The 26,791-nt window shown below is 34.9% G+C and overlaps 1 protein-coding gene across 2 annotated transcripts in view; it reads left to right on the top strand.

Moving 5' to 3' along the window:
• The window catches only part of KLHL4 (kelch like family member 4), a 108,134-nt gene that overhangs the window by 58,203 nt on the left and 23,140 nt on the right, over positions 1 to 26,791 (top strand). For both annotated transcript variants that reach the window (XM_046673549.1, XM_046673548.1), the window contains exons 2-6: positions 5,798 to 5,965; positions 7,028 to 7,164; positions 10,215 to 10,411; positions 14,456 to 14,668; positions 17,394 to 17,580. In XM_046673549.1, the coding sequence (XP_046529505.1) occupies positions 5,798 to 5,965; positions 7,028 to 7,164; positions 10,215 to 10,411; positions 14,456 to 14,668; positions 17,394 to 17,580 (902 nt within the window). The remainder of the gene's footprint in view (positions 1 to 5,797; positions 5,966 to 7,027; positions 7,165 to 10,214; positions 10,412 to 14,455; positions 14,669 to 17,393; positions 17,581 to 26,791) is intronic.

Genomic DNA, 26,791 nt, shown 5'->3' with positions numbered 1-26,791 from the left:
AGGGGTTATGGTGTCCAAAAAGATTCTTTTGAAGCTGATGTCAAAGAGTGTACTGCCGATATTCTCTTCTAGAAGACTTATTGTTTCAGGCCTAATCTTTAGGTCTTTGATCCATTTTGAGTTTATTTTAGTAAATTGTGAAAAAGAATGGTTGATTTTCATTCTTTTACATGTGACTGTCCAGTTTTCCCAGCACCATTTGTTGAAGAGACTTTCTTTCCTCCATTATAGGCCCTCAGCTCCTTTGTCAAAGATTACCTGTCCATAGATGTGTGGTGTTTCTGGGTATTTTAATAGTTCTTCTCTGTTACTTTCTTCTTCTCTTACTCTCTTCTCTTGTGATTTGATGGATTTCTTTAGTAGTATGTTTCAGTTCCTTTCTCTTTATTTTTTGTGTGTTTAGTGTAAGTTTTTGGTTTGTGATTACTATGAGGTTCACATGTAATAACCTATGTAAATAACCTATATTAAGTTCATGGTCTCTTAACTTTGACTTCCTACTAAAAGCCCTACACTTTTACTCCCCACACACACAATTTTATGTTTTTGATATCACATTTAACCTATTTTGTGTGTATGTGTATCCCTTAACCTCTTACCATGGAGATAGATATTTTTAGTACTTTTGTCTTTTGACCTTCATACTAGCTTTATAGGTGGTTATCCACTCCCTTTACTGTATATTTGCCTTTACCAGTGATATTTTTTCTATGATAATTTTCTTATTCCTATTTGTGGTCTTTTCTTTTCCACTAAAATAAGTCCCTTTAACATTTCTTGTAAAGCTGGTTTAGTGGTGATAAACTCCTGTAGTTTTTGCTTTTCTGGAAAACTCTTTATCTTACCTTCCACCATGACTGATACCCATACTGAATAGAGTACTCTTGGCTGTAGGTTTTTTCCTTTCAGCACTTTGAATATATCGTGCCACTCCCTTCTAGCCTGTAAGGTTTCTGCTGAGAAGTCAACTGATAGCCGAATGGGGTTTGCTTTGTGTGTAACTTTTTGCCTTTCTCTTGCAGCTTTTAGGATTCTTTCTTGATCTTTAATTTTAGATATTTTAATTATAATGTGTCTTGGTGTGGGCCTATTTGGGTTTATCTTGTTTGGTACTCTCTGTACTTCCTGTACCTGGATGTCTGTTTCCTTCCGTAGGTTATGAAGTTTTCAGTTATTATTTCTTCAAATAAGTTCTCTGCCCCTTTGTCTCTCTCTTCTCCCTCTGGGACACCTATAATACGCATATTAGTGCACTTGATATTGTCCTAGAGGTCCCTTAGATTGTCCTCATTCTTTTTAATTCTTTTTTCTGTTCAGCTTTGGTGATTTCCTCTACCCTTTTATCCAGATCACTATCATCTATCATATATCATCTCGGTTGTGCTGAATCTAAATGTCAGGATCCCTATTGTAGCATAGAACCCCTGCTAAGATACCCTCACTCCTCCAGGAAAAGCTTAGTACCTTTAAGATTGCTCCTGGCTGGGAAGTACTGCAACTAGGGTGTGATATTTTTCCTCAGCAGAGGTGCATTTCTGCCTCTTCCACCCCTGTCAGTGTTGTCCCTTGTTGTGAGGGTTGTTTTTATCCAGGTTCCAGATTGCTCTCAGAGGAATTGTTCCACAGGTAGTTGTAGATTTATTGTGTCTGTGGGAGGAGACGAGTTCAGAGTCTTGCTACTCTGCCATCTTCCCCAAAGTAAGCATTTAAACTGCATCTCTGAGTGCTTAAAGAAAGATTTCTAACAATAATCCTTGACTTCTCAATTTCTTATGAGCCCATTTTGAATGCTGAGCACTTGCTTGGAGAATATAATGTGGCTTGTATATTGTATGACACTATGGGCATTTAAGGAAACATTATTTGTTTAGTTTTCTGTTTTCATTAGAGTCTATTTGAAGCATCCTGGTAGGAGAAGAGTAATTGTATTTAGGACAACTGATTTTTTAAATTCTGTTTTGGTTTTTATTTTGGTTTACAATTCTCATTCACACATTCAATGTCATCCTAAATTTATTTTATATTTATATTTTATTGGGTTAGTATATACACATATATTTCCTTTTTCCATCAGCTGAGAAAACCTAGAAGCCGTAACACAGAGTCACAACGAGCATATCTAGTGCTCAGATCTTGATTTCTAAGATGCTTCTCCAATAAAAGGAACTAAGCCTTCTTGGAGAAATGGCTGATTCTACACAAGATGAACCTAGGGTAACTTCTAGTGTCAGAAAGTAAGGAAGTGCTGAAAATAACCCCACAATGATTGGGTATGTGAAAGGGACACAGGAGCCAACTGCAAGAGCTCTCAGTGACCAAAGCTGGAGCAATTTAAGCAACAAAATTAATAAAGTAGTACTGGATTATAAGCCAAAATATAAAAGAAATATCCATGAGTTGATACTGATATAAAAAATAATTAGACAGAGAGATGAGAAAAGACATATCCAATGCAGTAGAATTCCAAATAATTTACGTAACTACTCTACCTTCAAGGGAGTAGACTATAATGTCTCTTACTCCTTAAGTGTAGGCTGCACATAGTGACTTCCCTTCAAAGAGAATAGGATGGAAATGGAGCAAAAAGAGTAACTTTACAGTGAAGAAACTTGACAAACACTACCTCAGCCAGGTGACCAATGTTAACATCAACAGTGGTCAGTCATGTTGACAGAATGCATCCTTACTATAATGTGATGAGAATGGTATTTTACCTCTTTGGTCTTCCTACTGAAAATCCAGAACCCCACCTAATTGTGAGAAAAAAGCAGACAAATCCCAATTGAGGGAAATTCTATAAAATACCTGACCAATACTCCTCAACATTTTCGACATCATCAAAAATAAGGAAAGTCTGAGAAACTGTCACAGCCAAGAGGAGCCTAAGGAGATATGGTGACCAAATGTGGTATCTGGATGAGATTTTGGAATAGTAAAAAGACATCAAGTAAAAAGTGAAGAAATTGAAATAAAATATGGACTTTAGTCGACAATGATGTATCAACATTGGTTTATTAATAGTAAAAAGTGTACCATACTAACGTAAGATGTTAATAATAGGGGAAACTGAGTATGGGTATATGATAACTCTCTGTCATCATCTCAATTTTTTTGTAAATCTAAAACTGTTATAAAAAGTAATGTTTAAAAATAAACACAATTTTTGGTATGGTAAAATTTCATTAAAATAATGGTGCTTTGCAACAATAGCCCAAATTTCCCTCCTCTTTCCCAGAACTCAATGAATTTACTCATTTTGCCACAGTAAAAAAACGTTAATATAGAGTAATGTTTAGTCACTGAAATTTGGCTTGAATATTAAATCAGCAATTATATGTTGATTGTGTGCCAAAGCATTGTATTAGCTGCATTTGTATAAAAAAAATTATACATAGTCCCTGCTTTCAAAGGTCTAAAAAACTAATTGTAGAATTAAGGGAGAGACAAGAGTTTCTCAAACTTGGCATCATTGACATTTTGAGCTGAATAATTCTTTATTGTAGAGGGCTTCCTCGTGCATTAAAAGATGTTTACTAGCATCTCTGGCCTCTACCTGCTTGATGCCAGTAGCACTCTTCTTTAGTTGTAACAACCACAAATGTCCTCCTACTTGTGAGAACCAAAAGTAAAGAATTCTCTGTACTTCTCAAATTTTCTGTAATCCTATAACTGCTCAAAAAAAAGTTTATTAATTAAATAAATAACAGTTCAAAACAAAAAGTTTTTAAAGATATTTTTGGAAATAAGTACATTTTCATAGTTAGGAGTAACTTAACTCAAGACAACATCTGTACAGAGGCTTTCGTGTACATTTTCTCATGTAATCATCTGAAGAGCCCTGTGACATAAGCTTTATTATTGGTAATATTAGTATATGTATTATTTTCATCCCTATTTTGTAGGAGAAAATTAATGCTGAGAAAGATAAAGTGACTTGCCCTAGATCACTCAGCTTGTAAATACAAAAGCAGGAACTAAATCCAGGCATTAATGCTCTTTTCACTCCATCATGCTGCCTCCCATGTCACAATTTAGTTGTCATACAATGAAGAAAAGAGAAGAACATTCTCTTATGCAGTGGCTTCCATTGTAACTTTTGACCTGATATTACAGTATCTAAAATGGGGGCAAGAGAACTGCAATTTATATGCTCTGGGAAATTATAAAGAACAGGTTAAGTTTCAACAGACTAGTTTAATTGTCGATTTGCTTGTTTGATATATTTTATTATGTTCTTAGATAATGATCAAGAGTAGATTACAATATTTTTATATTTTTAGATTAATATGTCTGTTATATTTTGGATGCTATAATTTGATCTACCAATATCTCTTTGAATAATAATTTTTTATTTCTCGATGAGACACAAGATTACTCCTTCAGAATATGCCCCTCTCCAATACAGGATGGAGTATATGTGAAGTTAGCTAAGGTAATTAGACTTCAAATGTTTGCCTCAATGTGAATCAAACATTACTTGACCAGAGGAAAGATGAGGATAAGTGAGTTAAGTGAAACCTGAATGCTTTCCAGTCTGTGGTGCCAAGGGATTGTTCCTTTCCAAAACAAATAAACAAGCACATTTTGTAGCAGGCAATTTTTAGGGATATTCATACCATGTTAGCCTGATTATCTATACAATATTGTGATTGAATGTTCCAAGGAGTCTTTAAAGGTTTAGAAGATTCAGAGATGAATCATATATTTGAATTAAACAGACAAGGAGAGTAATGTCACCCTGGACCTTGTCTTCAAAAAAACACAGTCTGAGTTAGGGGTGGGGGAAACTAAAACTAATCCCAACTGGTGGCTGGAAAATGATGCCTAGAAGCAAGAAAGGTAACAAGGAAAGTATTTGTGTGTTCATCCAACCATCAAATTTTTAAGCTTCTACTGATTGTAAGCCTCTATGTACTTGTGTTAGTATTTAAATTTCACCATTGTGTGATGTGCTTTCATTATGATAAATTCAACAGTCATCATATTTGCCTAAATAGTCAAGGGTTCAAACTTTTAGTTAGAAGATGAACAAGTTCTGGGGATCTAGTGTACAGCATGGTGACTATAGTTAACAATACTGTATTGTATACATGAAAATTGCTAAGAGAACAGATCTTAAATGTTCTCACCACACACACAAAAAATCGTAACTATGGAGGTGATGGATGTCTAACTAACCTTATTGTGGTAATCATTTCAGAATACATACATAGATCAAATCATCTCGCTGTACACCTTAAACTTATATGTGCTGTATGTCAACTATATCTCAGTAAAGCTGGAAAAGAGATATAAAAGATAGAAATATGTATATTTTCTTGATGGGACTGACATATTGTAAAGAATGTTATGGAACTCAGGCTTGAGATTCTTCAAGCAGAAATATTTCTGATGTGTAATGAGTACTCCATGGAGAAGCTTCAGGACAATCAAATTTTAGAATATTTTGAATCATGCCTACAATTTCATGCCTAATGATGAAATTGTGATACCAATAAAAATCAAAGAAAGAGGCTGGTATTTTGAAGTTTATGTTTGGGCATATAACAGTTACCACTAGCCCTGCAGCTGAACCACATATAGTTATGGTTCCATTTCAGATATAAATACTGTGCATGACACTTTAATGGAAGGTTAGGCACTAATCATAGTGAAATATTTAAGATCAAAGGACAAATTTTAATTTTACTTTAATCCAATATACTTCTTTTAAAAGTTGATGTGCCTAAATTTCTAATGGGCATTTGCACACTTACTAAGAGAATGAACCATATTCTCACTCTTACCTCCCTCTCAGATTAGATACACAACGTCCTGAAGAAATGAATGCCAACACGTCTGAGGAGCAGTTCCTTGCTGTAAACCATGCAGAGCAAACTCTCCATAAAATGGAGAACTACTTGAAAGAGAAACAACTCTGTGATGTGCTACTCATTGCTGGACACCTTCGAATCCCAGCCCATCGGTAAGTATCCTTATGCAGACAGAACATTTGGTGAGTATAGCAAGTATGGATGAAAAAGAATCAGTCCATTGATTACAAATTGGAACATTAAGGAAAATATATTTTTTCCCCTCTTTGTCTGAATTGTTGGTATTATTTTCTCTTTTTTTTCATTTATTTGTTTATTTTCGGATGTACATCATAATATATTTTGAATTCTGTGTAGATTACATCATGTTCACCACCCAAAAACTAATTATAGTCCATCCCCTCACATGCGAGCTTAATCACCCCTTTTGCCCTCTCCCCTCCCCCCTTCCCCTATGATAACCATCAATCCAATCTCCAATGCTATGTGTTTGTTTGTCGTTGTTTTTATCTTCTACTTATGAGTGAGATCACATAGTATTTGACTTTCTCCCTCTGACTTATTTCACTCAGCATAATACCCTCAAGGTCCATCCATGTTGTCACAAATGGCCGGATTTCATCATTTCTTATGCCTGAGTAGTAGTCCATCGTGTATAAATATCACATCTTCTTTATCCATTCTTCCCTTGATGGGCACCTAGGTTGCTTCCAAGTCTTGGCTATTGTGTACAATGCTGCAATGAACATAGTGGTGCAAGTATCTTTATGCCTTTGTGTTTTCAAGTTCTTTGAATAAATACCCAGCAGTGGGATAGCTGAATCATATGGTAGATCTATCCTTAATTATCTGAGGATACTCCATACTGGTTTCCATAGTGGCTGCACCAGTTTGCACTCCCACCAGCAGTGAACAAGTGTTCCCTTCTCTATCTTCCTATATTTATAAAGCATTAGTACATAGGATCCATTTCCCTGTGTGATATTTAGAAGAGCTAAACTTTAGAGAAATTGATGAAGAAAAACAGCACTAACCCTCTAAACGAAAACTGACTGACTTAATCTGCTTCTTTAATTTCACCACACTTTACTGAACTGAGAAAGATTTACTCAGAAAACAGACTCACCAGTGTCACAGACTTACTGACGGTATTTCATGCTTTTCAATGAGATTATGGACTGATTTAAGTTCCTATGAAACATTGCTGTTTCCAGGTTGGTTCTCAGTGCAGTGTCTGATTATTTTGCTGCAATGTTTACTAATGATGTGCTTGAAGCCAAACAAGAAGAGGTCAGGATGGAAGGAGTCGATCCTAATGCACTTAATTCTTTGGTGCAGTATGCCTACACAGGTAAGTGCTCGGCATGTATTAATTCATTCAATACTCATAATAACCCTACATTATATAACTCGCATTATTATTATTCCTACTCTACAAGTGAGAAAACTGAACGATAGACCAGTTAAGTAGCTTTCCTAAGGTAATAAGGGGCAGAATCAAGATTTAAATTTAATACTACATAAGAGCCGGAGATAAATAGTATGCTGTAAAAATTTTTGACCATGAGAGAATAGAGCTATTTTAACACAGAGATACAAGAACGTATCTCTTTCCCTCTTGAATAGTGTGGGTACATTCTCATTTGTAAAAATGAGAGTGTAAGGGAGATATTCCAACTCTACATTAGAGATTTAGTCAGTCTCTTCCTTTGAAATAATAAAGTCATATTTACTCAAACTATAAAACAAAGGTAACAAGATGAGTTTGGGGGCCAAGAAGTATTTATTTGTTTATTCCAAGTTTATTGAAGAATACTTGACTAATGTAATTGTATATATTTAAAGTATAAAAAGTGATTTGATATACATATACGTTGTGGAATGATTACCAAGATCAAGATAATTACTGCATACATCATCTCAAATAATTAACTTTTTGTGTGATGAGAATGCTTAAGATATATTCTCAGCAACTTTGAAGTATACAGTACCCAATACAGTGTTATTAATTGTAGTCACCATGCTATATATTAGATCCTCAGAACTTACTCATCTTATGAAAGTTTGTACTCTTTGACCTACATTTCCACATTTCCCCCACCCAGCCCCTGGCAACCACCAATCTACTCACTGTTTCTAGGAAATCAGCTTTCTTTTTTTTTTTTAGATTCCATGTACAAGTGATACCATACAGTATTTATCTTTCTCTCTCTGGCTTATTTCACTTAGGATAATGCCCTCCAGGTTCATTCGTGTTGTCACAAATGGCAGGGTTTCCATCTTCCTTATTGCTGAATGTAGTCCACTGTGTATATAGATACCACATGTTCTTTTCCCATTCATCCGTCGAAGGACATTTAGGTTGTTTCCATATCTTGGCTATTGTGAATAATGCTGCAATAAACACGAGAGTGCAGATATCTCTTCGAGATTCTGATTCCCTTTCCTTTGGATTGTAGTTCTACTTTTTAATTTTTTCATGAACCTGCATACTGTTTTTCATAATGGCTGTGCCAGTTTACATTCCCACCAACAGTGCACAAGGGTTCCCTTTTCTCCAGAGCCTCGCCAACATTGGTTATCTTTTGTCTTTTTGCTAATAGCCACCTAACAGGTGTGAGGTGATACCTCATTGTGTTTTTGATTTGAATTTCCCTGATGATTAGTGATTTCGAGTGCTTTTTCATGTACCTATTGGCCATTTGGATGTCTTCTTTGGAAAAATGTCTATTCAGGTTCTTTGCCCATTTTTTAATTGGGTTACTTGCTTTTGTGCTATTGAGTTGTATAAGTCCTTTATATATTTTGGATACTAACCTCTTATCAGATATATGGTTTGCAAAAGTATTCTGTCATTCTGCAGGTTGCCTTTCCAATTTATTTTTGTTTCCTTTGCTGTGCAGAAGCTCTTTAGTTTGATGTAGTCCTGGTTGTTTATTTTAGCTTTTGTTCCCTTTGCTTCTGGTGTCTTATCCAAGAAATCATTGCCAAGACCAACGTCACGGAGCTTTTTCACTGTTTCCTTCAAGGAGTTTTATAGTTTCATTCATTAAGAAATGAATATTCTTAGCATAATACCCTCAAGGTCCATCCATTTTGTTGCAAATGGCAAGATTTCATCTTTTTATGGTTGAATAATATTCCATTGTGTATAAATACCAGTCTATTCCATAGAAGTTGAAATATAATGATATACACCTGAAATTTATATAATGTTATAAATCAATGCGACCTCAATTTAAAAAGGTATAAACAAAGAAATTAATATTCTTCTTAATAGCCAAGTTTCAATGTCTATAGCAGGTGGCTCTTTAAATCTGAGTCTGAGAATAATTCATACTTCTCTGGGTTCCATGAGATATGGGCAGGGCTCTTGCTTCAAAATCCAGGAAAAGAAACACTACAAGAAAGTCTGCTGATGGACTGGACCCCTTTACAACATACTTTAGAGATTGAACCAAATATAGAGCATCTCACAGTATGTATTACGCTTTTCTTTATGGTTATGGAACCATATACAATACATATTAAGGTATTTTACAAGGTAAAATTATAAAGGAATAGTTTATGGTTTATATAATCCACATGAAATATCATTCTTTATAACTTACCTATAGCTTGACTAAAACAAAAAAGTAGAATATAACTTATCAAAATAACTTAAAACATTTGCAATTATTCATCAATAATGCTTGTTCCAAAAATAATACAGATATGTCAGTATAAAGGGAACAGCTTAAATTGCTCTAACCTCATTTTTAAAAATTCTTTAAAGCATTTTTAAACAAAGCTTGTTTTTTATACTTAAGAAAATAATCATCATATAAGCAGTTCTTTATTTGAGGACTCTTGGCAAGATTTTCTTTCTTTTGAGACAGTGACAGGCATCAACTTGAGGGATAATATTTGAGCAAAGCCATCCTTATCAGCTAATAAATGCAGATGCAAAAATATGGACCTATAAGCTCAATGCTCTTCTTATTTGCCAAGATATTTTTCCACACAAATGACAGTTACCTGTATGGCCAATTGTATGATCCTTATACAATATGACATAATGCTCCTCAAGTCATAATGTAGATAGTTTTTGATATAAGATTTAGATGCAGGTCTAAGGTGATAAAGAAGCAACAATTTGCTGTTCTTTGCAATGATGGCATTCACTGTTCATGTGCTACAGCTGTTTTTGCTAATCTAGTCTGGCTCCCTTCAGCCATCTTATTACTATTTATACAGAATCCCTTGCATATGTTGGCCTCAAAAGGTATTCCCTGAGTGGTTACTATACACTAGAAAAGATAGCCCTAGTAATGAGAGAAATTTAAAAATTCACCTAGCTAGCATATTTGTCTCTTACTTTGTGGAACATAGAATCATTCTTTACTTTTTCAAACCATCCAGGTGTCCTGCAATTGAAAGAAGATACTATTGAAAATTTGCTGGCTGCAGCTTGTCTCCTGCAGCTGACTCAAGTCATTGAAGTCTGCTCCAATTTTCTCATAAAGCAACTCCATCCTTCAAACTGCTTAGGGATTCGATCATTTGGAGATGCCCAGGGTTGTATGGAGCTCCTGAATGTGGCACATAAGTATACAATGGTAAAACCAATTGCTTCAAATTAACTTGTAATAATAATATATTAACACAATATCTAACTTACTGATTTGTTTACTGATATGTATGTGTGTGTGTGTATATATATTATAAAACCTTTCCTAAGTAAAGACTATAATGTTGGGATAAAAGTAAAAGACAACGTAAACATATAATTTGCAAATGACTTGCACAGAACAGATATTAGATAAAAAATATTTGTCTGGTTGAGCTGTACCCAAGCAAGATTCTCATTTTTGAAACTAAAAAGGTTTAATTAAATCTCAAAGCTTGGAGAAATGGAAATACTGCCAAAAATTAAATTGTACAAGTACATAGTTCAAGTAGAATCCAGACTATTAAGAAAACATAACTTCCCTGATGTTTCTGCACTATTAGAAGTTTAGTTTGTGAAATTGTACAAATTATGATTTCTAATGAAAGTTAAATATTCAATAAGAAAAACGCTAACATTGATGGAGAGATATTAACTGGAAGAGCTTAAGAACTATCATAATTAGTAAATCAGACAATTCTACTGAATGGACTCTTTATGTCTTAATGAAAACATGTATTTTGGCTAAAAACAATTTGCAGTTCAATTCTTTAACTTAACTAACTTAAAATCCCTCTTAATTCTATTAGTAATTATAATAAATGAACATGTTTGTATGTGTTAATATGAATCAAGTGACAGTGACATGAAATATAGATTGGGGAAACAAGAAAAAGTAGACAGAGGATATTAAATGAACCTTTGCCATTAACGCTAATAATTCCCTGATGCAAAGAAGAAAATTAACTTTTTAACCTCTGAAGTAGGGAATAACACAAGAGATGGATCTTTCTGTGAAACCCAACCAAAAGACAAATATTTTGAGCTAAGAATATTGGTATAGTTTTTTAAAATTCAAAAATAAAAGGTGAGTACATAAAAGTGAACAATAGAGAAATACTTAAAAATAACAAATTAAATTAACAGTACAACTTTAGGATCGAGATGTGTATAAATAAAGAGTATTTTTCTAGAGTTTTATACAGACCTTAAAATTTTCAAATTTCTAATATTTGAATTCTCTAAAAATTTCTTATAAAACTTGCCCCCTCTTCTTCCCACTCCTACTCATTGTTCAAAATTTGAAGTTTCAAACATATTGCTAGGACAATACGATTATGTGGAGAGTCATATTATAATGAGTTGGCATTTTAACATATGTCACTTAATTATGCTATTTATATTCCTATGTCCTAAATACAGATGCCATAGAATCTATAGGAACAGCAGTTATATAGTTCAAAGGTTAATCTTACCACAAAAGCCAAACATGAAAGCTTCCTGTTAAATTACTTAAATTCTTGAGCTAAGTATTAACAGTTTCCTGTCTGGTATCTTACTCTTGCAGACAAAACACATTCTGATAAACAGCTTGAATTATTTTTGTTGCTCAAAATGAACTTGTCTTCCTTTTCCTATTATGTGACTGAAACTGAGTGTTAAAGCAGGATGTGCATAAGAACACAATACTGTTGTCTCCTTTAGTTATTTTAGTGTCTATTATAAATGCGGTAAAATAAGTAAAAGCCTTGCTATAATAATGCTTTTGTAATACTGTATTGATAGTATAAAATGCAAATAATTATAAGGTCTAAGAATAACGTTAAACTCTAAGGAATCAGTTACAGTCATTTGAATTGTAGTTTGAGTAAAACAGATTGCCCTCCCTGATGTGAGTGGGCCTCATTCAGAAACGCCCTCACAGACACACATAGAATAATGTTTGGACAAAAGTCTTGACACTCCATGGCTCAGTCAAGTAGACACATAAAATTAACCATCACGATCACATAAATAGTAATCTGCATTGATGAAACATTCGTCAAGTATGCTATATTGATTTAATAAGTTTAACAACAATGTAAGTGTGGATTTAAAAAAATGATTATCAAACCAAAGGTACAAAAGAAGATTCTTGGGAAGGTTCAAGGAAGAAAGTGTTTGTCTTGAAATTAGGAGCAAAATAATTCCAAAATAAAACAATTTAAAATTAATCTTTAAGCTTAACTAAATATTTCTCTACAGTACTAGATACTGCAGTTGCCACATGTACTTTAAACCAACACACTTATTTTTATTTAGATTAATTTACTATATTGCCAAGAAATTTTCAGTAGTTTCATCAGGCAGCCACTCTGAAGCCATAACAAATCTAATAAAAAATATAATTTCTGGCTATACCTAAATATGACCATCATATAAACCATTTTAATCATTTCTTAACTTTCTCAAATGTATAACCAAATTTGATAGAGTGTACTATGATCCACATCAGCTATTGAGTAGGTTTTACACACTGGGCCAATCTCCCTTTCTCTCTCTCTCTTGCTTGATCATTCTCACTCTCATTATTTTCTTTTCATTCATTGGAGAGTGGATAGAAAGGAGAATGAGACATGGGGTCTTCCATTAATATTGGCACAGTTTCAGAGTTTACATACACTACCAGTAATAGATAACCATATGTTTTAGAGTGCTGTATCTTTTTCTTAACCCTCTCATAAAAATTATGTCACTTATGAAATGCAGTTGCAGTATCAAATGAAATGAAGTAGACCTGAAGGCTTAGGTTTGAGTCCATACTTTGCCATTTACTACACAGGATATCAAACAATTCATAATAGCCTGTTTTCTCATCAGAATAATTCCACCTCCCACAAAATCACTTTGGTGATGACTTAATGTTTGTGAAAGAAATCCGTAAAGTGTGAAGTGCTGTACCAGTGTAATGTATTATTACTTGTAGTACTATCTCCATTATTTTGCTATAGGTGAGAAAGTTTTCAACCAGGGACCTCTAGTACAGTAAGAACAGTAGTTCTTTCTCAGTTGTTTGCCTTAGTCACAAGAGTGCTCTTTGTCTAAACAGGCAAGTTAACTTGGAATTTATGGTATCAGAGCTTCCTGATGGGTCTATCAAACTTGATGATTGTTGCATGGATAATTTTGCTGTTAGGCTAACTCAGTTCCACAATGACTAAACTCAAGTGGAGCTGAGGGTGTAATTTGATTTATCCAGATCCCCCAGTTATTCAGAGGCTGTCTTAAGCTGTTCCCAGAATATCTACTTATTGTGCAACATGAGTCACCCACTAAACATGTTTATCTCCATTTCAGAAATATAGTGCATTTTATTGCATTTAAAGCTTGAGATCTTTACTATGAAAAATGTTGGAAATGATAAATGTGCTGTCAAAGAAAAATATGTAACATTATAAATCAGAAAAAATATAGTGGTGTTTTGATGAAAAAAATTAAAACATGGCTGCCTGATATTTGATATTTAACAAAATACAAGAGCACAATGATAGAAGGGAGAATTGAGGTATAATATATAAAAATTGGAAGACAGCTCCTCCCCGCAAAAAACAATTCCATAGGAGTTCCTGTTGGATTATGCTAAATCTATAGATCGTTATCCATTGTAAAAGATACCTTTTCCTTGGTTAATAGAAGATCATGCTGTTCCATAAGAGAAGAGTTTTTCTTCAAGTTTTTCTTCAATCTCTTTTTCTCATCTCAAAGGAATTCACTATATTGCTCCCTAAAATGCATAGCCAGAACTACCTCTCCCATGCCCTCAAGATAGCCTCCACCCTGAAAACTTTCAGTCTTTCTCTTAAGGTTTTTATCTAAAGATCAACTTGACATTATTCATTCAGTTCTGGAGTCATAAACTCTTTGTCACCCACAACAGCTGGGAGTGAAAAGCACTGGTATCAACTCACACACTAGCCATGTGGCCTGTGAAGGAAGCAGTTAAGGCCTTTCCTTGTGTTCAATAAATAATTCCCAGTGGGACCATTTGGCTCCTCAGCTTCAGAAGGCTTCCTCATGCCCCCATCATGGGCAGCCATAGCACCTGTTTGTTATAAAGTCATATATCTGTCTCCTTGGCCTTTTCTGAAGTTTAACGAAGTGATAATGCTTTGATATGCTTATTTTGTTAAGAAGTTTCTAAAGTACAAAGTTTCAGAAGACCTTTCTTTTCTAGGAACACTTCCTCGAGGTAATAAAGAACCAAGAATTCCTCCTGCTTCCAGCCAATGAAATTTCAAAACTTCTGTGCAGTGATGACATTAACGTGCCTGATGAAGAAACCATTTTCCATGCTTTAATGGAGTGGGTGGGACATGATGTGCAGACTAGGCAACGAGACCTAGCGATGCTGCTTTCTTACATCAGACTGCCTTTACTTCCACCACAGGTATGGAAATTTACCCAGGTAATGAAAATTATAGTTCTAAACTACCACTAGGCATTAATCCATTTCTTATTTGTCTAATTTTATTTTATTCAGAGGCTTTCTGGTAATTGGAGTATATAGGATTTGTTTCGCAGAAGGACATATCCAGCCTTCAATTAGCAATGATAATGATGAAGAGAGAAGAAATAAGGATTAAAAAAAAAACCCTACAGATAATCCCTTAACTTCAGCATTCTCATTAGCTTCAGTTTTCTCTCTCACCAAACAGCACTTGTAACAAGGAGAGAAAATGACTAGGCTAACTCTTTTTCTTTTCCTGCCCACTTTCTAGGCAAGGTGATAATAATCAGCACAGTAATATCCCAGAGAAGACTCTAGGAAGGAGTTAGATTCTGGATAATACTTACTAACATGGGTAATTAGCTGCTATGATTGAAAGCATACTATAATGGTTTCAGATGCACTAGAGCATCATTATAATGGCATCTTCATCATGCATGCTGAAGGATTGTAGTAAAAATGATTCTAAACACAAACACCCTTCGATATGATTCAGGATTGACCTACCTAATACTGAATTTTAGTATGTGAAGTTTAGTGAGGTGTGGAGTGCAGTCCCATTACATAATTCTACCATTGGTATAGCCACAATTTTTTCTCTGTAGCAATTTGATCAATTTACTATTGATATATATATATGACATATGTACATTGTACATATATATATGACATATAGACACATGTGTATACATATATACACATACATGTCATATATGTATGAATATATTGCACATATGCACACTTCATATATTATACAGCCTGTAGCTAAAGACCTCAAACATTATCCACATTGGAATTCTGGAGGGGTCTTATCTGGACTTAGTAGATCAGTAGTTTCATAAACATTAAAATTAATCGATTTTCAACAAAATTGCTAATTAAATCCCAAAATTGAAAAATAGAATGCTAATTTGCTGATTATTTCTCTACATTTTTTTTTTACCTTTAGCTGGTAATTAAATCCCGTGGAACTATAAGCAATGAAAGAACATGGACTGCCCTCCTGGGTATAGCAAATTTATTCAAAAGGGCAAGGCAATAGCAACACCAAAAAAGAGAAACATTGAAATACACAGTAATTTTAGATGCAAGGTTGAGAATCTATAGAAATTTTGTTTGTGTGAATGTGTGAACACTTATATGTGCTATTCTCAGAGAGAGTCTGTGTAATTAATCAGATTCTCTAAGGCATTACTATTCAACATGTCCCTGGACCAGCAGCATAGCATTGCTTGGGAGCTTGTTAGAAACTCAGCTCCTCAGGCCTCCATCACAGATCTATTGAAACAATTTCTGGGGGTGAAGTCAAGGAATATGTGTTTTAACAAGTTCTCCAGATTATTCTTAGATATGCAAAAATTTGAGATGCACTGGTGTAAAGGATCAGAGGCCCTTATCTTTACACTGGTTTAAGTCTATATAACATTCTTTCAGCAAAGTGCTTAGTTTGGACTTCTCTTACTTTGTTGGAATGAGACTAAATTTCCAGCCCAAATATACAACCCACTCCTGAGTCTATCTTTTGCATAGAATATAGACTATGTGAACTTTTCCTGATGATGGTAGTGGTGGGCAACGGCATACAGAATATAGATTTTCCAAAACAATTTTAAAAAATGACCTTAAACAAATAGTCCAGAAATGAAATATATGAAAAGAATGGTGATCGATCTCTAAAGAATATTTTCAAAAGAAAAAAAGTTATATAGCCCAGTTGTCCAACCTAATTTAAGCAGCATATGCATTAAGGAAATGCCTGGGGTCTCACCAGCCAAGTCAAAATAATGATCCATCAGAGATTACAGGTGGTGTGATAACAGAGTTGGGATTAGCCAGTGCGGAACAGGAAACTTCAGGGACATTTTACAGAGTGAGATTAGTGCCTCCATTCCAGCAACCTCTTGCTATTTCTCTTAATGTCCTATGACACTGTGGGCCCCAAACTCCAAGAAACCAAGCTAAATGATCCTTAGTAAAATTCTGAAACAAACTCTTAATTCCTCCTCAACTCATCTCAGGAAAATTAGCTTTTATCACATTCAGTTAGGATCTTATTGTCTACTAGGCAATGATGATTAGAAAGTATTGATCATCTCCTATTGCTGATGTATTGACTAGTTACTAACACGTGTACTTTACTGATGTACATGTGTGCATGTACAGATAAAAAGCACCTGCTTTCAGAATACTTTACAGAAGTGATTTGATGATAAAGCTGCAGTCCTCTATGGGTGATATTTTAACTGGGCATGTTTGTACCATCTCCCCTAAATCCACCAAAAAGGTGACTGCTTCTCTAGCTGCATGCAGTAGACTGGGAGATGCTTGCTTTGTGCAGACATAGCCATTCATTTTAATAGCTTTCAGTAACACATTTTGTGAGTGCCTTTTCACTTTCATTCCTTGGGGTTATAGATGTACATATTCCAAAGATGAATAAATATGTCAAACAAATCTGCAGAGATCATTAGCTACCACCAAGAGGCTTTTAATCATTTTAACTCATAAGTGAACATAAAAATATGTTACTAAGTGACTTAAAATATTAAATAATAACACTTCTACATTTGACTTAGCTTGAGTTTTCTCCAGTTATATAAATGAAAAGATATTCTTTCTAATGGTGGGCTCTTCATTTCACATACCATTCCTCATTACTTTTTAGTTACTGGCAGATCTTGAAAACAACTCCCTGTTTACTGGTGATCTTGAGTGTCAGAAGCTCCTGATGGAAGCTATGAAGTATCATCTCTTACCTGAGAGAAGACCTATGATGCAGAGCCCTCGGACGAAGCCTAGAAAATCAACTGTGGGAGCACTTTATGCTTTGGGAGGCATGAATGCTGTGAAAGGTAACAGGAACAAATTAATTTAGGAAGTTATTCAAAAAAGAAGATATACTCTCAACACTCTCCAAATTATAAGGGTGGCATTAAAGCCGTATTTAAATGTGTATCTAAAGCTAATTTTCCTAAATAGCGTACTTTATGTAATTTTGTGACTTCCTTTTTTTTTTGGAACCTTATGGAACATGACTGTTTAATTTGCATTGGCTAATTAAATACTTGTATTTTATGGCAGCAATTTTTAAATTTGAGTATTTGCTTTGCAATATATCTTTTCAGGGAAAAATTATTTAAGCTGTATCATGAATGGAAGGGGCAAGGTCCTCCAAATTTGTTTTTTGAAACTGAAGAATGTCCTCTAACTCCTTGCTGTCAGTTTCCTGTTACATGCTCAAAGGTCAATTACAAAGAATCTTGAAGTGTTGACAACAAGATCAGCAATTCAAATCTGGGAATAAAGTAATAATTTTACATAAGAAATTTATCAAAGGGAAATGTTTCCAAAGCCATCTTCTCTACCCTGAACCCTTCTTAAAACCTATTTTTGTATACCTCTGCATTTTCACACTTGACTTCTCAGTCATAGACTCATGTTGGCAAAACAGTGATGCAAGGATTTTGTAATTAAGAGTTGGCCGTGTAGGAAATAAAATCAACCCACTTAAAATTTGCCAAATCGTACATAGATATGTCATTTGACAACTTGCATAAAATGATGCAAAAGTCAGAGTTCTGTGCTACTGGAAACTGATAGTTTTCTTTTGATATATGCAACTGGAAATTGGAAGGCTATATAGGAAATGTGCCAATTAATCATAAACCTGTAAAACAAAAGCTTGCAAATGGGATTATTTCCAAAGTAGTAGAGTACCTTCACAGAACTAGTGTTCTTCAGAAAATAACAAATACAAATGAGATCCTATAATTAATCTCGTCTGGAAACTTGATACTTTATTGCGTTTTGTTGAATAGAATGAATATTAGCAGCATTTTAAAAGGTGTCTTGTTTGATATTTAAATTAAAAGGTTACTAAATACAAAATGTAAGCATAGTTATCCTTAGTTTCTGATTTTTTTAAAAAAAGCCTAACCTGCAATGTGAGAAATGGAAAATTTTGTGTTTGTCTGGTTTTTGTGTTTGTTTTCTATTTTTTTTCTTTTTTCAGGCTCCTGTTGTTTAAGTTAATGTTACATAAATGAATGTGTCACAAAAAAATGGTAGCACGTATCTATAACTACTTAACAGTTTCTAAAAAGGAGTGTAATGTGAACCTATAATCCCTGACTCTATTAGCAGTTTGATATGGAAGGAAATAAGGCCATTATTTTGAGACTCGTTGAGTACCTAGTGTATGGAGACATAAAAGGCTGTATGGGACGTTGCAGACAACTACAATAATAGTAAAAACTACTATTTTTGCGTACCTGATATTTGATTGGCATTCTGCAAACATCATTTGTAATTCTTACAACAATGCTACAAGATTACCCCAGTTTTGCAGATGAGGAATCTAAAGCCATTATGGTTAGATAGCCAACCCAAGGACAAACATCTAGAAAGACTGGAAATGAAATTCTTACTCTCTATGTTCCTTTTTGCTATACTGACACTATTTTAGAAGAAAGAGCAACAAGAAAACTGACCTCTCTCTTTGAGGGTCTTAGAATCTACTGAAGAACCAGGGTGAGCACTTAAGAACCAAAAAAGAAATAAAGAAAAAAACTAAGTATAGCAAAAACATTAAAGGAGTAGCATATATCTATATAAATCAGTATCACATTTTAAAAACTTACCAATTTACACTCACAAAGCTGTAACAAAGAATTTGTATCATATGCCTTTTCTTACAGAGTTTTTTCATTTATCTTTTTTTAAAGATACTTTTTAAACTTTCACCTTTTGATGTCTAGGAAATACAGTACTTCCTCAGTCTTTAATTTCCTCTCTGACTCATACAGTAAACTTGGAATTAGCTACTAAATATAGAGAGCACACAAGTGGCTCGAGTTAACTATAATTCCTACCATGTATATTAAAAGAATCATCAGAAAGTTGTATGATTACAGAGTTAAAATTTTAAAATGATCAAATGGTAAACTTTGTACATACAAGGTATTCATTAACTTTTCATTTATTAAAAAACAATTAATTCTTAGAGATAGTATGGCAGGGGACAAATTAAAGGCTAATGTGGTCATTTTTAGATCATTTAAAAAGTAGATGGAGGAAATCACTAAATCAGATATATTCACAACCACAGGAACTATCATGTTCCCAACAATGCTACAAAGTTTGGATGGTTTTGTTCCTTCTTGAATAGATCATAAATGAGGGTTAAAAAGGAGCTTAGAAATGAATTGCGAAACAACATTTGCAATGTTTTAGGGGAGAAGGTCAATTTACAGAGAACAGTTACAAAGTGGGTCCTAAGAAGAGAGATCAGTAAAAAAATCTAAGTTTCCCTATCAGTATAGAGCTGCCATAGTAAGTCAGCTAGAGGGCTTACATTTTGATTAGTTGGAACAAAAGTGGAGGTGGGCAAATGGGCTGAAAAAGTCTTCAGAATTCAAGATCCAGAACTAACAGTCATATATGTTTATAGATGCAAATAAGAAATGTGGGATAAATTTACCTTCTATATTTAATCTAATGCCTGGAAAAAATTAACCTGGCATAAAGCAGACTTCTACATCCTTTCAGTGTATAAATCTTCTATGTATAGCTGATTAATGTAGTTTTGTAGAGTTTCCTAATTACTTCACCATTAATATCTCCATAATCTTAATAATTAGTGCAGCCAAGCCTTCACTCCAAATCTAAATTGGCACTTTGGTAAATTCCTAAAGAAAAGAGTATGAAATAAAAAGTTAAAATAGGAAGGAACAGATAGGAAACAGATTTAGGAAGATTGTGTGTCTTTGTAGATATTCCAGTTTTAACAGTATCATCCAGAGCTATTTAGCGGAGAAAAGATACTCTGCTAGGTGGTGTTATTTGACTTCTCAGCAGTAAATGTAGTCAATAGAGCAAATGCTGATCTGTAAGTCAGCTTTCAGCCAAATCCACATTATCAGTGAAAGATGTAGGGATTAAAGAGAAAGAGTAAATGAATGCCTGAATATTCACAAGCCTTTATTGTGAAAACCCAAACTCTTGAGACATATAAATACTTATAGTGCCCTATTCACCAGAAAATATTTAAAATTAGAGAAAAGTAACAGTTTCCACTAATCCAAGATATACAGAAAAGCTTTCAGAAGCAGCCATAGATATAATATATAGTACTCTGCTTAAATTTTGACTTGATACGAGCCTATATCATAGTCTTATAATTGGCTATTAGATACACTTCAGATGTTAACCATATTTGCATCATAACTAATGGATTATATTTTCTCCACAAATTTCCAAGTAGAAGAACAACTGAAAAGTTTTTTTTTTTTATTCCTATGATTGGCTTTATGCAATTGGAATAAATTGCCTAAGTCTGTCACAAGCTGTCTTGGGTACATTGTATGCGTGAATACTAATTCTTTCATTTTAACCTTGGTTAGTCAGAAACTTCCCCTGTTGTGCAATGTCAACTTTTAACAAAAAATAGCAGCAGCAAAAAAAAAAAGCAGCAGCTATTGTGAATGACTGGGAAAAAGGATTGCCTACTGAACTGACAATTTATTATGAAGTAGTGATAATTTACTGTGACAGTAGTGACAGTATACTATGGTAGTGAACTTGGTATTTCAGTAATTGAGTAGAAAATGAACTTTTAACAACACATAAAGGAGGTAATACCTCAGAATTTATTCTTAATTAAAACAAAAAATAAATAATAATTCTATTCTAAATTATAATTCTTTATAATAGTTATAATAAATTACAATTCTTTGTGCTATCATCACAGAATATTGAATGAATCAACCCCAAAGATCTATTTAAAAGGAATTTTCATTCTTGTTCCTTTAGGCACTTGTATTTTAAATCAACGCACACTCACACACAGACACACACCCCAAATTGAATAAAATAAAAGGGCATAAATTAATATATGGAATGGTCATGGGTAATTTAAACCATAATGGATGTGTAAACAATAATATGTTCCAAGGTAATATTCTGTTGTAAAATATGGTGTTTGACATCTGTGTTAGTACTACTAGTAGCCTAGTATAGACAAAGAAGCCATTATGAGTGTATAAACTATATACATTAAATAAACTATTTTATTCTGACTCTTCCAGTTGGATCCAGGAATGGTAAAATATTACCCTTGCCCTGTCTGCCAGATTGGAGAATCATCCAAGCTACTAATTTAATTTGAGTTTCAGTCACTGATTCCATGCTATAAAATATAGGTACACAAAAGAAGCCTGTCGGCAAAATGGCAGGGTGAGCTGACCCGGGATTCGCTCCCCTCCAAAATACAACAAAAGATTGGAAGAACTGAATTTCAGAGAACAAAAATAATGCCAGCTCATTAGAGACCTACAATACCAAGAAGGCGGAGATCATAAACTTTGCTTACACCTTCGGAGGCGCTGGAACGGTAGGAGAGAACATCGCTCCCTCACCTAGAGTCTGCCATCGCTGCGGTGCGGGTCGGGAAGGAGCGGGGGAGGGGCCGCACGACCGGGGGATCATCCAGGACTCCTGCCGCTGATTCAGTGGAGACCCGCTGATGGGGGGAAAGCTTCCGTCTGCGGGGACCCCATAAATCAAGAGCCTTGGGAGACCAGAGAACAGAACTGATCTGAACACAGACCGGCACCTGTGAGTAACAGCCACTCCCCCCCAGCGAAGCCAGTGGGCGCAGCCATCTTGCCCCAAGGTGGAGAGCTCATAACACGCCGCTCTCGACCCCCATTTAGTGGCGACAGGCTGTAACTGCAACTGAATTCTATCACCATGAGAAAAGACCGCTCCTCTACCATCCAGCAATTTATAAAAGCCCCAGACCAGAAGGAAAACAATAAAAACACAGAATTAAGTCCTGAGGACTTGGAATTAGGTAAACTAAGTGATAATGAATCCAGAGCAGCTATAATCAAAAAACTCACTGAGGTAGAGACAAAGATAGAGAAACAAGCCGAGTTCTGGAGTTACTTCACAAAAGAGATTGAAATCATAAAGAAGAATCAAACAGAATTACTTGAGATGAAAAACACAATGGACCAGATAAAACAGAATACGGATTCCCTGAATGCCCGTGTAGACACCATAGAGGAGCAAATCAGCATAATCGAGGACAGACAGGCTGAATGGCGCCAGACAGAGGAAGAAAGAGAACTAAGAATTAAAAAAAAATGAGGAAAATCTCCGAGAGATAATGGATTCAATGAGGAGTAAGAACATAAGGATCATAGGAATTCCCGAGAATATGGAAAAGGAAAATGGAGCAGAAAGTGTGCTTAACGACATTATTGAAGAGAACTTCCCAAATCTAGGGATCAACGGAGAAATGTGTGTAGAGGAGGGTTTTAGATCTCCTAGATTTGTCAATGTAAAAAGAGCTACCCCAAGGCACATAGTAGTAAAGTTGGCAAATAGGAATGATAAGGAGAGAATACTCAGGGAAGTAAGGGAAAAAAAGATCATAACCTATAAAGGAGCCCCTATCAGACTGTCAGTGGATTTCTCTACAGAAACCCTACAAGCTAGAAGAGAATGGAGTGATATATTCAAAGCTTTAAAGGATAAAAACCTTCAGCCAAGAATACTCTATCCAGCAAGAATTTCCTTCAGATATGAGGGAGAAATTAAATCTTTTCCAGACAAACAAAAGTTAAGGGAATTTGTAACTAAAAGCCCTCCATTACAAGAAATCTTCAAGGCTCTCATACTTGAAAAAGGAAAAAAGGGAGAAAGGGGACTCAATCCACAGACTAGGGAGACCAATGGATAGAACCAGAACAGGATAGCAAATATTCAATTGTAGCATTAGGCTAAAGGTAAGGAAACTACCAAAACAAGGACAATCTTAGCACTCTTACTACAAATGAATAAGACGAGTTGGAATAAAAAATGAAAATAATTATTTAGGAGGGGAAGAGCAAAGGGTCTAAATCAGTATTGGTCAAGTAGGTAAGAGACCACCAGAGAATAGACTATATTATACACAAGATTCTAAATACAAACTTCAAGGTAGACACTAAAATAAAGTACAGAACAGAGTCACAAATCATAAATAAGGAAAAATCTAAGAAACCCAGCATAAGAAATTGCAGTATTAAATGGGTAGGATAAAGCACACAGGAAAAGAAACGCAGGAAAACAAGATAATGAGTGACAGATTAACAGCATTAAGTCCACATGCATCAATAATCATCTCAATGTGAATGGGCTGAACTCTCCAATAAAAAGATACAGAGTGGCAAAATGGATTAAAGAACACGATCCAACAATTTGTTGCCTCCAGGAAACACACCTCAGCCCCAAGGACAAACACAGACTCAGGGTGAAGGGGTGGAGGACAATACTTCAAGCAAATAGCAAGGAAAAAAGGCAGGTGTTGCAATTCTCATATCAGACCAAGTGGATTTCAAAATAAGACAGGTAAAGAGAGACACAGAGGGACAATATATAATGATCAAAGGGACACTTCATCAAGAAGAAATAAGGCTTATAAATATCTATGCACCCAACACAGGAGCACCAAGATTCATAAAGCACTATTAACAGACCTAAAGGAAGATGTTAAAAACAACACAATAATAGTAGGCGACCTCAACACCCCACTCACATCAATGGACAGATCATCCAGACAGAAAATCAACAAGTAAAGAGTTGAGCTAAATGAAAAATTAAAACAATTGGACTTAATAGACCTATATAGATCACTCCATCCTGAAAGAGCTGAATACACATTCTTCTCAAGTGCACATGGAACATTCTCTAGGATAGACCATATGTTGGGAAACAAGGCAAGCCTCTACAAGTTTAAAAAAATTGAAATAATAACAAGCATCTTCTCAGATCATAGTGCTATAAGGATAGAAATTAATTACAAGAAAAAAGCTGAGAAAGGCACAAAGATGTGGAGACTAAACAACACACTAATGAACAAGCAATGCATCATTGAAGAAATTAAAGAAGAAATAAAATAATACCTGGAAACAAATGAAAATGATAGCATGCCATACCAACTCATATGGGATACAGCAAAAGCTGTATTAAGAGGAAAATTCATCGCAATACAGGCACATCTTAACAAACAAGAAAAATCCCAAATAAGCAACCTTAAAGCACACCTAACTGAACTAGAGAAAAAAGAACAAATGAAGCCCAAAGTCAGCAGAAGGAGAGAAATAATAAAAATCAGAGCAGAAATAAATACTATTGAAACGAAAAAGGCAGTAGAAAGGATTATTGAGACAAAGAGCTGGTTTTTTGAGAAGATAAATAAAATTGGCAAACCACTAGCCAGACTTACAAAGAAAAAAAGGGAGAAAGCTCAAATAAACAAAATCAGAAATGAGCGAGGAGAAATAACAACAGACTCTGCAGAAATACAACAGATTAAAAGAGAATACTACAAAAAACTATATGCCAACAGAATGGATAACCTAGAGGAAATGGATAAATTCTTGGACTCCTACAATCTCCCAAAGCTCACTCAAGAAGAAGCAGACAATTTGAACAGCCCAATCACAAGGAAAGAGATTGAAACAGCAATCAAAAACATCCCAAAGAATAAAACCCCAGGACCAGATGGCTTTCCTGGGGAATTCTACCAAACTTTCAGAGAGGATTTCATACCTATCCTTTTCAAGCTATTCCAAAAAATTAGGGAAGAAGGAACACTTCCTAACACATTCTATGAGGCCAACATCATGCTGATACCAAAACCTGACAAGAACACCACGAAAAAAGAGAACTACAGGCCAATATCCCTGATGAACATAGATGCAAAAATTCTAAACAAAATTTTGGCAACCAAAATTCAGCAATTCATCAAAAGAATCGTACATCAGGATCAGGTGGGATTCATACCAGGGACACAGGGATGGTTCAACATCTGCAAATCAATCAACGTGATACACCACATCAACAAACTGAGGAATAAAAACCACATGATCATCTCAATAGATGCAGAGAAGGCATTTGACAAGATCCAACAGCCATTTATGATAAAAACTCTGAACAAAATGGGCATAGAAGGAAACTACCTCAACATAATAAAGGCCATATACGACAAACCCATAGCCAACATCATACTCAATGGGCAAAAACTGAACCCCATCCCCCTGAAAACAGGAACGAGACAAGGATGCCCTCTATCACAGCTCTTATTTATCATATTACTGGAGGTCCTGACCAGAGCAATCAGGCAAGAAAAAGGAATAAAAGGAATCCAAATAGGGAGGGAAGAAGTGAAACTCTCGCGGTTTGCAGACGACATGATCTTATACATAGAAGATCCCAAAGAATCCATTGGAAAACTGTTAGAAGTAATCAACAACTACAGCAAAGTTGCAGGGTATAAAATCAATTTGCATAGATCAGTAGCATTTCTATACTCCAGTAATGAACCAACAGAAAAGGAACTCAAGAATACAATACCATTCACAATCGCAACAAAAAGAATAAAATACCTTGGGGTAAATTTAACTAAGGAAGTGAAAGACCTATATAATGAAAATTACAAGGTCTTTCTGAGAGAATTGGATGACGACATAAGGAGATGGAAAGACATTCCATGTACATGGATTGGAAGAATAAACATAGTTAAAGTGTCCGTTCTACCTAAAGCAATCTACAGATTCAACGCCATCCCATCAGAATCCCAATGACATTCTTTACAGAATTAGAACAAAGAATCCTAAAATTCATATGGGGCAACAAAAGACCCCGAATTTCTAAAGCAATCCTGAGAAAAAAGAACAAAACGGGAGGCATCACAATCCCTGACTTCAAAACATACTACAAAGCTACAGTAATCAAAACAGCATGGTACTGGTACAAAAACAGGTGCACAGATCAATGGAACAGAATTGAAAGCCCAGAAATAAAACCACACATCTATGGACAGCTTATCTTTGACAAAGGAGCTGAGGGCATACAATGGAGAAAAGAAAGTCTTTTCAACAAATGGTGCTGGGAAAACTGGAAAGCCACATGTAAAAGAATGAAAATTGACCATTCTTTTTTACCATTCACCAAAATAAACTCAAAATGGATTAAAGACCTAAAGGTGAGACCTGAAACCATAAGGCTTCTGGA

The sequence above is a fragment of the Equus quagga genome, chromosome 10, assembly GCF_021613505.1.
Source record: "Equus quagga isolate Etosha38 chromosome 10, UCLA_HA_Equagga_1.0, whole genome shotgun sequence".
In the NCBI taxonomy this organism is placed as follows: domain Eukaryota; kingdom Metazoa; phylum Chordata; class Mammalia; order Perissodactyla; family Equidae; genus Equus; species Equus quagga.
The sequence above is the reverse complement of the archived record's forward strand: the minus strand, read 5'-3'. Positions and strand labels throughout refer to the sequence as shown.